General features: G+C 51.5%; 5 protein-coding genes across 5 annotated transcripts; 2 read left to right on the top strand and 3 right to left on the bottom strand.

The window, feature by feature from the left end:
* Window positions 1–853: 853 nt before the first annotated feature.
* N7496_000691 (glycoside hydrolase family 11 protein) lies at window positions 854–1,711 on the top strand (the record flags this gene model as incomplete). Its single annotated transcript, XM_056693622.1, has 3 exons — window positions 854–1,083; window positions 1,133–1,506; window positions 1,698–1,711. 3 exons carry the CDS (start codon window positions 854–856, stop codon window positions 1,709–1,711), a joined length of 618 nt encoding a protein of 205 aa, XP_056560351.1.
* A 383-nt stretch (window positions 1,712–2,094) lies between these two features.
* N7496_000690 (MFS transporter) lies at window positions 2,095–3,633 on the bottom strand (the record flags this gene model as incomplete). Its single annotated transcript, XM_056693621.1, has 2 exons — window positions 2,095–3,295; window positions 3,347–3,633. The coding sequence occupies 2 exons, from the start codon at window positions 3,631–3,633 to the stop codon at window positions 2,095–2,097; spliced, it is 1,488 nt and encodes a 495-aa protein (XP_056560350.1).
* Window positions 3,634–4,236: 603 nt separating this feature from the next.
* spt5 (transcription elongation factor spt5) lies at window positions 4,237–7,598 on the bottom strand (the record flags this gene model as incomplete). The annotated part of the gene is made up of 6 exons (XM_056693620.1): window positions 4,237–4,820; window positions 4,878–5,044; window positions 5,098–5,676; window positions 5,727–7,201; window positions 7,270–7,440; window positions 7,503–7,598. The coding sequence occupies 6 exons, from the start codon at window positions 7,596–7,598 to the stop codon at window positions 4,237–4,239; spliced, it is 3,072 nt and encodes a 1,023-aa protein (XP_056560349.1).
* A 77-nt stretch (window positions 7,599–7,675) lies between these two features.
* N7496_000688 (uncharacterized protein) lies at window positions 7,676–8,045 on the top strand (the record flags this gene model as incomplete). The annotated part of the gene is made up of 2 exons (XM_056693619.1): window positions 7,676–7,775; window positions 7,807–8,045. 2 exons carry the CDS (start codon window positions 7,676–7,678, stop codon window positions 8,043–8,045), a joined length of 339 nt encoding a protein of 112 aa, XP_056560348.1.
* A 728-nt stretch (window positions 8,046–8,773) lies between these two features.
* N7496_000687 (putative acyl-CoA dehydrogenase) lies at window positions 8,774–10,715 on the bottom strand (the record flags this gene model as incomplete). Its single annotated transcript, XM_056693618.1, has 5 exons — window positions 8,774–9,267; window positions 9,330–10,071; window positions 10,145–10,416; window positions 10,475–10,486; window positions 10,601–10,715. The coding sequence occupies 5 exons, from the start codon at window positions 10,713–10,715 to the stop codon at window positions 8,774–8,776; spliced, it is 1,635 nt and encodes a 544-aa protein (XP_056560347.1).
* Between the last annotated feature and the right edge of the window lie 1,460 nt (window positions 10,716–12,175).

Raw genomic sequence — 12,175 nt, 5'->3', positions numbered from 1 at the left:
CGATGGTTCCCTCCCTTTTCCACTGGCGACTAAAACGACGCCTTAAAAGGCTCCCTTCTGCATCTAAACCTAGGGTCCCGTACCTTTTACCTAGCCTAGTAGGCGGAGATAAGATGGTTTGTCCGCCCTCTCCCCTAAGGATTTTTTCACATCCTTCTTATTTTAACTCTGCTGGCTCCATCGACCTCGATATAGTTTGTTATCCATACATAAAATATCCATGAATCTGATGCAGCCTAGGGTGACTGACCTTGCCCGTTATTAGTAATATTAAAACTTAGGTCAAAATCTCGAGTCAAATAGCCTTTTTACGGAGACAAGAGTGTTACGATTGGCTACAGTGCATAGGAATTTAGTAGCTACTCGCTGGCGAGCATGCTGAGCCGGTAAAATATCTGCGGGGAATCCGTGAAGAATCTCCACTTCCCCGCCTCCACACTCTTTGGCAAACTATTATGTACTAGCTGCCACTCCCTTTGCACAGCTACCCTTCTTGTACCCAACTGCCCTTCTTTTACCCAACCGAACTTCTTTTACCCAACTGCAGTCCTTTTAGCCGACTGCGGTCTTTCTAAAGAACCACAGTACCGAGACCAGTAGCTGCACCGAAAACCCAAAATTAAAGAGCAGCCCCTGGAAACAGGCTGAAAACAAGCTCCGCTCGTTCAGCCACCAAAGGTCACGCGGTAAAATGTATATATCCGAACCGCTTCGTCTTGCAGGGGAAAGGGATAAATGGTCATTTCGCAGAATATAAATAGAGGTAGAGCGGCATCACAGCAACATTAACCAGCGCAGGCTTCTCTCCAGGTACCCACATCCATTTACCAGCATTCAATTCTCTTTGATCGTCATGAAGATCACTGTAGCTTTCGCAGGCCTTTTGGCCACGTCGCTTGCCGCCCCTTCTACCGGACCTGTTCTGGTATCACGAAGTGCTGGAATTAACTACGTTCAGAACTATAACGGTAACCTTGGTGACTTTACCTACGACGAGAGTGCTGGAACATATTCTATGTACTGGGAGGATGGTGTAAGCTCTGATTTCGTCGTTGGTTTAGGCTGGACCACTGGTTCCTCCAAGTAGGTGACTATTTTCTCTACTATAAGCATAGGGTCTAACGTTTATTAGCTCCATCACCTACTCTGCTGATTACAGCGCCGCTGGCTCTGGCTCCTACCTCTCTGTGTACGGCTGGGTCAACTCTCCTCAGGCTGAATACTACATCGTCGAGGATTACGGCGATTACAACCCTTGTAGCTCAAGCTCAGCCACAAGCCTTGGTACCGTGTCCTCTGATGGGGGCACCTACCAAGTCTGCACCGACACTCAGACCAACCAGCCATCAATCACGGGAACGAGCACGTTCACGCAGTTCTTCTCCGTTCGAGAGAGCACACGCACATCTGGAACAGTAACTGTTGCCAACCATTTCAGCTTCTGGGCGGAGCATGGGTTCGGCAACAGCGACTTTAACTATCAAGTCGTGGCAGTGGAGGCATGGAGTGAGTGCTGGCAGCGCCAGTGTCACGATCTCTTCTTAAGAGATAAGGAGCTCTGTAGTCAAAAGACTTGAATGCCGAGTTTCTCTTTCAGATGGTTTGATGACCGAACTGGGGTTTTTGGCAATTGCAAATGTCGAGACCGTAGTGTGGCGGGGCGGAGCTGTCGGCGACTGCACTTTTAACTCGAACAGACAATTATCTATAGTTTTCTCCCTCTTGCCTTTTCTCTCTGCTTACTCTATATCCCGAGAATATGCCGTAATTCCCAGGCGAGTGGTCAAACCGGGCGAAGTTTCAACTCCTACCCAAACTAGCAAATATAAGCACAAAACCACATGAACCATTATGTGGGTAGGAGAGATCAATATGTATTATCCAAAGGTCCATGACATGATTCTTTCATGGCCTGATCTATGCGGAACATTCCTCCAGCCTCGGCTCGATGCCAACTCTTTGACTCAACTCGAATATTTGATAGTTTTGCCAGTCAAATGCATCCAGGAATTTCATGTCATAGGTGCCTCTATTTCTCAATGCTCGCATCCTACTATCATTATTCACAATTTTGCGTTTGCAACTATTTCGCCTTTACCCATTGACTTTCCCGGGCACAAGTTTCGACAATCTCCGTATCCTCGGCCCATATTTCATAAACAAAAACGGAATCGGCAGCAACACAACAGCGACAGCGCCGATGATCGAAACACCCGGACCAACGCCCAAAGCACCGATCATAGGCTTAGCTGCCAAAGGCAGACCGGCCGCCATAATGCTTCGAAGGAAAGTAACTGCAGCCGTAGAACTAGCAGCATAGATTCCGTAAACATCAACAAGGAAGTTCAAACACTGTTGGAAAATGCAGTTGAAACCAACGCCGATAAACAATGCTGCAAGACAAGGTAGAATCCAGTGGTGAGGAGGTTCAGCCGTCCAAGCGAACCAAAATGCACCGATAACGAAGAATACTGCGCCAAAGGCCATGGGCGGCAAGCGAGCTTCGGGGACAGCCTGGCCGTTGGCGGCTTTGGCGATTCGGTTATAGCGGTATTGGTTCCAGATGTTGAGGCCGACTGAGGAAATGACGCCGATCAATAGTGCTAGGAAGGGCAGAGACCCAATAAGAGGGGTCCACCCGCGAATTTCCTGGAAAACGATAGGAAACACTTCCAACGTAAGATACATCACGCCGTAGACAAAAGAAGCATATATCGCGATGCATGATACGATAGGCTCAGTGAAAAGCATCTTCATTGGCCGAGAGAGCTGTTTTGTCACGATGGAGTGGACATCCAGTTGAATATGCTCATGTGGATGAAAGTATCGTGAATCATTCCTCTCCTTTCGAAGAGATTGTGCCTTCCTCTTCAACAGCACCGGTGGATACATCTCCGGTAGAAAGAAGTAGGCCATGATGAACGTGACAAATACCCAGATAGCCAAGATGTAACTGCACCAACGCCAGTCAAGACGAGGGTTCAGAATAATCGCAGCGCCAATGATGGGTCCTATTGCCGGACCACCATTCACGGCAACTGCGTACAAACTGACGGCTACACCTCGTGTCTCTCTGCTCCAGATGTCACCGAGTGCGGCGATGACATTACTGATAGGGGCAGAGCCGAAGAAACCAGTGAAGAAGCGGGTACAATATACAGAAGCTGCAGTTGTGCTTCGTGCTGTACCTATGGCAAGAATAGCCTGGCAGAAGACTGGGGGGAGAATGCTCACTCTGCGACCCCAGATCTCGGAAACTGGCGCCCAGATGATAGGGCCAAAGATGAATCCAACGCTGGAAAAGATGTTAGCTTCTTCCTCCTTGGAGAAAAATCGACTCACTCACAGGTATAACGAGACATCTAACACCGCTACCTCGCTACTCACACCAACATACTCGGCGATGATATTATCGGCAGGCGTGATGATACTTGAACCAAGACTCCCAGCCAAAGCAAGCATACCCAGCTGAAACGTCACCCACCACTTGAAGGGAACAGGCCAATTTTGAGGATTCAACGGATCATTGACATCCCATTTGACCATGTACTCAGGGTCAAGCGAAGCTCCACTTTTCTCGCCGGAAGCCTGCTTCTCGCCAGCATCGCGAGACCGAGACCAGAAGCGCCACATAGTATCAATCGGTCATTCCCAAGACGTCCAGCCCTCCTCTTACCACAGACACACGAGGTCGAATTTTCATGACGAAGAAAAAAAAAGACTAGGCTCTGAACTGAGGGGTTTGGTGACCGGATCTAAGCTCGGCATTTGTTCTGTTTAGCCGAGAATTTGGGGTATGGCGGCCGGTCCCGACTTCGGAAATTCGGCGTTGGAGATTGCGACGAGCACAAATTTGCGACTAGCGCCGAATGGGCGACTTCGGCCGAGAAGCTATGGTGAGACTGTTAGTAATGCTAGTAAGGATTGATAACGTTAGTGTATAGTTGAATGATGCAAGATATGATCACAAAGATCAGTCCGTCAAGGAGATACACAATCCGAGTCGTCACTGGCAGGGCTACAAATTCAAAGATCCATGAAAATTCGCAATGGGACTCTCCCCAGTGAATTGTCATTTGTGGCTGTTCTGAAGAAATTACATCCGGGGTTCGAAATAGAATACATATGTGAAGCCAATCCCACGCCCATCCGATATCTAAATCCATGCTGTGTTGAGTAGACGAGCTTTTTTCAGTGTGTTGGGACGGTATAAGACTGGAAAAGATGAGAGGACATTTAGGGGCTAGGAGTGCCTTCGTCATAGCGGGGACCACCATCGTCGTCACCATAGCCCGCACCGGGGGTAGCAGCAATGCCGCCCATCGCAGGAGTTGGGGCGTCAAACGCCGCAGGGGTCGGGGCATCGTAGCCTCCACGCTTGGGCAATCCTCCAGGGGTGGGAGCACTGAAAGCTCCGCCAGGCGTAGGAGCACTTTCGGCCCACGCGCCAGGTGTCGGCGCAGAAGCACCAGGAGTAGGAGCACCGTAGGCGCCCGGAGTAGGAGCAGAGTAGTTTCCTCCTGGTGTTGGGGCATCGTCGAAATCACGCTGGTCTCGGCTGTTGGGCAAGCCACCCCAGGCAGGGGTGCGGTTACCAGCACCTGCGTTGCCCCATGCTGGAGTTCGCGATCCGGAAGCGAAGGCATCGTAGCCAGAGCCAGAATCGTGCGGGGTGCGAGATCCAGAGTTCCAGGCTGGCGTACGGTTGCCCAACCCACCATAGGCTGTACGATTTCCTTCCGCATAGGGATTGGAGGTACGCGATCCATCGTTCTTCCAAGCAGGGGTACGAGATCCGCTCAAACCTCCCCAAGCAGGAGCTACAGAATTTGTTAGAATGGTGAACAAACGAGAATAGTGCGAGATCTTAAACTTACTTCGTGATGAGGAGCCACCCCAGGCCGGAGTCCTGGAAGAATCGCCCGCGGCCATGGGAGTACGGCCGCCTTGCCAACCACCTCCCTGAGCCCCAGAACCCGAGTAGGACGGGACACGCGAACCTGGTCTTCCACCACCAATATCCAGCGTTTGCTTAGAGATGGGACTGCAGGACTAGTTAGTGATTGAAGAGCCAACGATGGATGGGGGAAAACATACTCTTTGGGAACAAGAATATCTCGCGATATTAGAACTGGCTTGTTGGCTGTGTACAGTTCAACGGTAGCGGTGGTATCATCTGCATTACGGACGATACCAACGAGACCCTTGTAACGGCCCTTGCGAACAGCCACGGTCTTTCCAATCAGTCGATCCCGGCCAGCGCGACGCGGAGGCGGCATGTTGGGATTACCACCACCCGGGGCCTGCATGGCCATCGCGGGGTTCATCTTGGTCAAGTCAGGACCGGTAGGACGGCCACCCCTGGCAGAAACGGTCACAACATTAGTTGTTCGCACGACAGAGATACCGGCATTCTCGGTCTGGGCTTTGTTATGCAAGAAGAGGAAAGAGCGGTAGATGTGAGTAATCACTCCGCTTCGCTGCTCTCCATAAACCTCGCGGACAGTATCACCATTTCGGATCTCTGCACCATTGCGGTCAGTTGCAACAGCATCTCGGCGAGGAGCAAGCTTGTTGGCAATCTGAGTGGGCAAGACATTTCGAAGGGAACCGTTCTGATCCACGACGCGCAGGGATTCACGGTCAACCTTGATCACGCATGCAACAGTTGCAGCACTATACCAGGTTAGCACTATTCATGGTATAAAAAGCTCGTAGGTACTTACTCAAGTTGAACAAGATCATGCACATCGTAAATGCCAAGTTGGCCATCGGCAGCCATCTCAGCAGAAAGGCGGAGATCCTTGCTGAAAACTGTGATCTCCTGCATGCTCATATCACTGAGCAGGGTAACAGTGTCGTCCTTGACCTGGACAACCATACCAAGTTCATTTTGATAACGGCTGCCTCCGATAACCTTGACGTGGTCACCCTCACGGAAACGCTTGCGAAGGGTGCGAATAGGAGCGTCGATGGTCTGGCCAGCCAGATCACCCTCAGTGACTTGCAGTGAGACGATATCACCGCGGGTCGAGACTGTTCGGCCAATCAAGCCCTGCTGTTCACCACGGTACACCTCGACAGGATCACCAGGTTGGTAGGAATCCTCAGCAGTGGAGTTCTTCAGCGTCTCGGCGAGGGATGCCAAGTCCAAGTTGGCAGTGCCGTCCTCTCCTCCCCGAGCGAACATAGTCACTTCCTCCAACCGGGGGTTGACATTCTTGGTGATCAAGTGCTGGACACGCATATCCTTGATGAGGAACCCATCGATGTAGGTTTCGTTGAGGTAGCTCCATGACTTGCCACCCAATCCAGAAGTAGCAGAAAGGTACTTGGCATGCTTCTTCTTGGCCTCTGCTTCACTAAACGGGCGTTGCGGAGGTCGAACTTTGTTCACAGTAGCACGCTTGCGCTTGCCATCAGGGCCGAGCATAGCGGCGTTATCATCGTTCATACCATAGTCGAGACGGGGGACCAGTCGAACGGTGACGTTCAAGCCGTTGGTCTCGACTTCTTCGATCTGGGCAAGGTCACCCTGGTATGCACCTCGCTTGATACGGACCCAGCCACCCGGCATGAGCTCCTCCGACTTCTGGACGCGGAGCAGGTCGGGCATCTCCTTGACGGGAACCAATGTCATCTTCTGAGAAGGATAGTAGAACGCAATGCCTTCCAGAGCATCGGTGACGTCGGCTTGTCTGCGCGCCTCGCAGTAGAACCAACCCTGCATGATGTTTCCACGCTCGAATGCAGAGATGAGTCGGATTGGGTTACGAGAATTGGCGGGTCGCTCTTCCATGCGCTTCTGGATGGAATAGATGACCTCCTTCTCCTTGCCAGGCTTGCAGCGGCAGCCCCAAATGCTGGGGTCTTCCACACTAGGAAGCAGTAGTCGCTTGGGGATCACTAGGGCATCCGTCGCGGCGGCACGGTTTCGGCCATAGCGCTCCTTGAGCATCTGTGCCTGCTTCTCTGCGTCCATTGTAGCGTCCAGCTCACGCTGGCGATCCAGCTGTCGGTGACGGCGGTCATCGGTCTCAGCGCCGGCAGGCAGAGCATCGAGATCATCGGGGTGCATCTCGGTACCGAATTCGGCGAGCTCATCCTCCTCGTCTTCGGCTTCGTCTTCTTCTTCATCGACACCAGCCTCCTCTTCGAAGAAGGAGTGGACGCCACCTCTCCGGCGCTTGCGAGGACGTTCCTAGAAACGAAGAATCATGGGTTAACACAAATGGTTTCGCTGGTTGGGGCCAGCTAGGAGGTACAAACCACGGCCTGCTCATCGTCTTCGTCATCATCCTCGTCGTCGTCTCCGTTCTCGTCGCCATCTTCGGCACCTTCATCGGCATCATCGTCTTTCGCATCGTCATCTTCAGCATCATCGCGGTCGTATTTCACGTCATCCGCGGCATCTTCAGGGCTCGCGCGTCTTTTCGCTGGCTGTCCATTGTACCTATGTCAGTGGCATCCCTCAATTCTATTGGATACACTCGGTCACTGACCTTGGCATCCTCGACGTCAGAGTCCTCCGCAGGGGCGGGGTTGAAGTCATCGTCCTCCTCGTCCGATCCAAAGTCCTGGTTGAGAAAGTTCGACATGTTGCCTTGAGATGTCTAGGCGTGTCTGAGAGGGGTTGCTCGTGTCGTATTAGGAGATGGTTTCAGCCTCGGAATCAATGTGTCGCAAATATGACCTGGTCGCTCAGACAGGTCAGTACGAGGAGATGGTGCGCAGGCGCAAGAGTGTGAGATGGGAAGGTCCGGCGTACCCAAACCGTACGTACGGGTCGTAGCTTCGGAGACACAGGTGCGAGCGGCAGAGGATTGATTGGCCTGCGAATGGCAATGTTGAAGATCGGCTTTCAATCCAACTGGATGAATGACGGTCGGGCGAGGGGAAAGGGGAGTTTGAGCAGCCACCAGGCCTGGGTTGGATTCAATGCAGTCCGGCGGGCTTTGCGGGCTTGTCACCGGGCGACCGCCTGCTGGAAGCACGGGCGCAACCCTGGATTTGTGAAAGAAAAGGATGAGGAAGAAGAGATTTGAGACACAGCACACAGGGAGACAAAGGGTTCTTATACCCTGAGAGACTGTCAGCAGGATGCGGGATTGGGAGAAATCGAGGAGCTGGCCGTCAGTTCGCGGCGAACTTGGGGCGGGAGGATGCGCAGTTGGTCTTTATGCCTCTCCCTATCAACTCTGTTTACCTTCACAGGTAACTCTCGCTCTGCCTGCCTACACACATCGGCCAGCTTTCAGTTTTAGTGTTTTCAAATTTACTGTGTTTCTGATTAAAAACGTTCCTTATAAACCAATCTAAAAGTAGATCAATCTACATTTACTGAGATCAATACCTGGACCCTCGGGATCAACTTCTCCAAATTCGAGTGGAACTTCTAGACGGTATGCTGGTAGCTTTTACGGCCAAGACAGAAGAGTGATACTGGCAAGTAACGTTTTTCTTAATTGGAAGAAATTCATTTTTATTTTATCTACAACATAGCTTAACATCCCTCCAAAAAGGCATCTTGAACAACCTTATATTCTGATCTCATTGTAGAAGTGAAACGCCAATATATATGGCAGCAGATGGTAGTACAAGGCAAAATCATAACTCAAGGAAAATGCGTCACACCGGACGGGATATCTAGCCAAAAACAAGGTCCCTCACATCAAAAGGGACGGGACATGAAAAAAGAACTCGTCCAGCAACGGACAGAAAGAGAAAATGGTCTAATCACGGCCAATCTCTAATGCAAAAGCAAAGGCTGGATTTAAAGCTTCATGCCAAACATCTGGTGCACACGCAGACTCTGACGCATGCTCAGATCAAGCATGATCTCCTCGCTTCCACCGGGGATAGCGTAGGCACGGACATCACGGTACAGACGCTCGATCTTACCACCCTGGCCGCCACGGCTGTAGCTGAGACCACCGAAGATCTGACTGGCCTCGCGGGCGCAGAACTCGAAGGTCTGGGTAGACTGGGCCTTGAGTCCGGCAATGGCACCACCAAGCTTGAGCATGGCTTCGGTCTCCTCCATGCACTGGCACTGGAAGATGATGTTCTCCAGCCAGTTGTATGTGGCCTCGATCTGGCGGGCCATGTGGGCCAGCTTCATGCGGATGACGGGGTGGTCGATCAGCTTCTTGCCGAAGGTGCGGCGCTTGTGGGCGTACTTCATGGACTCCTCGTAGCAGACACGGGCGAAGCGGACACACTGGATGACAATGCCGATACGCTCGTGGTTGAAGTTGGTCATGATGACTGCGACAGAGTTAGTAAATCGCTCACTACGGTGTCTAGGTTATTCACGCATTTCAACTCACCCTTGAAGCCCTGGTTCTCCTTGCCAATCAGGTTCTCGACGGGGACCTTGACATCCTCAAAGGTCACGTAGGTGGTACCACTGCTCCAGACACCCTGGCAGTCCATGCGACGAGTGCTGACACCGCCAGCCTCGCGCTCAATCAGCAGAACGCTGAGACCTTCCATGCCGGGCTTGCCAGTGCGGACAGCAGTGGTAAAGTAATCAGCCCAAACACCGTTGGTGATCCACTTCTTCTCACCGTTGACAATGTAGTGCTTGCCATCCTCGGAGAGCTTAGCCTCGCAGCCAAGGTTTGCGACATCACTGCCCGCATCGGGCTCGGTGATAGCCAAGCAAATACGCTTGTCACCAGCCAGAATGCCGGGCAGGATACGGTCGACGAGCTCCTTCTTACCAAACTTGACCAGGGGCGGGCAGCCAATGCCGTAGCCACCGATCAAGTTCCAGACCAGACCACCGCTACCAGAGCGCGACAACTCGTCGGTCAACAGCATCTCGTGGAACAGATCCCAGCGCTCGGGAGCTACAGACTTGACTCGGTATGGAGTGTGCTTCTCAGGGTACTTGACACCCAGCAGACCGGCCAAGTAGCCGCGCTCACCCATTTGCTTGTAGATGCTGTCCGGAACCTTCTTGCCCTCATCCCACTCGGTAACGTACGGCTCGATCTCGGTGTCGACCCATTCGCGGATTTCCTCGCGGAGAGCGGCGTGAGAATCGTTGAAGTAAGGGGAGGAATACTATCAAAAAAATGAACCAACACGTTAGTGCTTCTATTACAACACAGAGAAAGGCAAATAGAACAAAACTTACACCCTGGTACCATGAGGGATCGGCGAACGGAATCAAATCACCATAGGGATCTTGAGGCTCAGCAGTCGCCGGGGGCTTGTAGTCAGCAGGGGCTGCTGGGGCTGCTGGGGCGGCCTTCGTGGGCGCCGGGGCGGGAGCCGGTGTGGGCTCTTCGACCTTCTTTGTGTTCAATGAGCCGATCTGCAGCTGGCCCTTGTACTTCTTCAGAATTCCCTCGTTGTGGTACTTCCAGAACTGCTTCGAGGCATCCTTTCCGGCGACTCGCTGGAGAACTGTTCACATGTTAATTTTGAACTCTCGGCGACATTTCAGCACTGGGCTATGACGTACTCTTCTTTCCACCTATTTTACACATTCTGGTCAGCACATGTGATACTCCAAGGTGGGCCCCGCGCTAGGCCCCGTCGCATGAACTTTTTTTTCTTGAACGGCTCTTATCGACGAGAAAGAACTTACCAGGATGCTCATCTTGGAACTTGGTAACATCGTAGACGTCCTCGTCAATCACAATCCACAGGCTGTTGCCCTTGCTATGCGACGCTACGTCGTCCTTGCTGAAGGTCTTTGACATGGTGATGTGTGCGGGTTGAAGGAAGGTAGGGAAAAGAGAAGAGGTTGCTTAAGGGTATATAGCACAGCGACTAAGAGAATCCGATATGGTGCAGGAGAGAGGTTCGTGGGGAAAAGAAAAAAAAATAGTGTCAACTCCGGGGTAGATGGAGCACGCGCGCTATATAGGACCGGAGAACGGCGCCCGATTCAGCCAGTTCCGTGTCCAGCACGATACGACTCCAGTTTTGGGATGCCTCGGAGCATCCACCTCGTGCTGTTCAACGTGATTTTGGGTCTTCAGCTGCTTTCCTCGGCCGCCACAGTCGCTGATCGGGGCGGTCATCGCCGTACATGTGGCCGGTGATTGGCTCCCACCGCGTCATCGCAGTGATAAAATGCCGAGGCGTCCTGCTTAGCTAATAGGCGCATGTGAACATGTGAAAATGTGGGAGCCATCGGCGCATTTGCGATTCGTGGATATACACTGTACGGGGTGATGATCCTTGGTTCAATAATGATCTGAGAAATTGATGGTTTTGATCTTAAATCGGTTGAGCTAGAAACAGAAGTGGTCGAACAGCCCTGTAGATATTCATGGTATTCGCGGTTACATATATTGCAGCGACGAAGATATACTTAGATTGGTATAGGTAGGGCGCCCCGCCACGTGTTAACTGTCCCTTAATCATGTAACTACCCATCAACAATGACTATAACGGTCTTTCTGACCTTGCGGTAGATTTAAATTAACTGTAATTTTGTCGTTCCAAGGTTTTCGATACGGACTTCAGAGGATCGATAGGAGACACCAACAAAACAACAGAGCACGTGACTTTGTGTTTGGGGTAAAAGGAAGAGACCTAGGGCTCAAGAGGCCTCATAATGACACCCAGGAAGAATGGGGACTCCAATACGTGGTTCTGTGACGCAGGATATCCAACCAAGGCTGAGATAGCCAAGCTTTACGTTGTTTAATAAGAGTTTACTAGTCACTGAAGCTGCAGAGAATCATGGATTTTTCCACAACCACATTTTCAAAACAATCTATTTACGCATGGCAATTTTGGAAGCATATTGTCCGATTCTTAAATGACAAGCAAATATAGAACATCATTGATTTTGGCCAGGTCGGTATGTATGAAGCAGGTGTATATGAAGGTTCATATGAAGATGAGATTTGAAACGGACATGTATGAGGAGCGAAGACAAGTCTGTCGAGAGGTGGCAAGGCACGCTTAAACTTTCGTCCATTGGTGGGAATTGTGTTTCCTGAGGTTGGACGTCAATAAACTGTATCAATAGTGGTGCCGGAAGTGTGACAACTTACCAGTCTCCAAGAGGAGGTAACGAGACAGGGATTGAGGATCAATGTGTCGAGTAGATGTTGGTTGCATAGAGGCGAGATGACCCGGTAGGAAACAGAAATGACGGTGATTGAAGGTCAATGTGTCATGTAGATGTAGATTTGGAGGAGGGGGA

The sequence above is a fragment of the Penicillium cataractarum genome, assembly GCF_028827025.1.
Source record: "Penicillium cataractarum strain IBT 29864 chromosome Unknown utg000001l, whole genome shotgun sequence".
In the NCBI taxonomy this organism is placed as follows: domain Eukaryota; kingdom Fungi; phylum Ascomycota; class Eurotiomycetes; order Eurotiales; family Aspergillaceae; genus Penicillium; species Penicillium cataractarum.
This window is presented reverse-complemented; position numbering and strand designations above follow the sequence as displayed.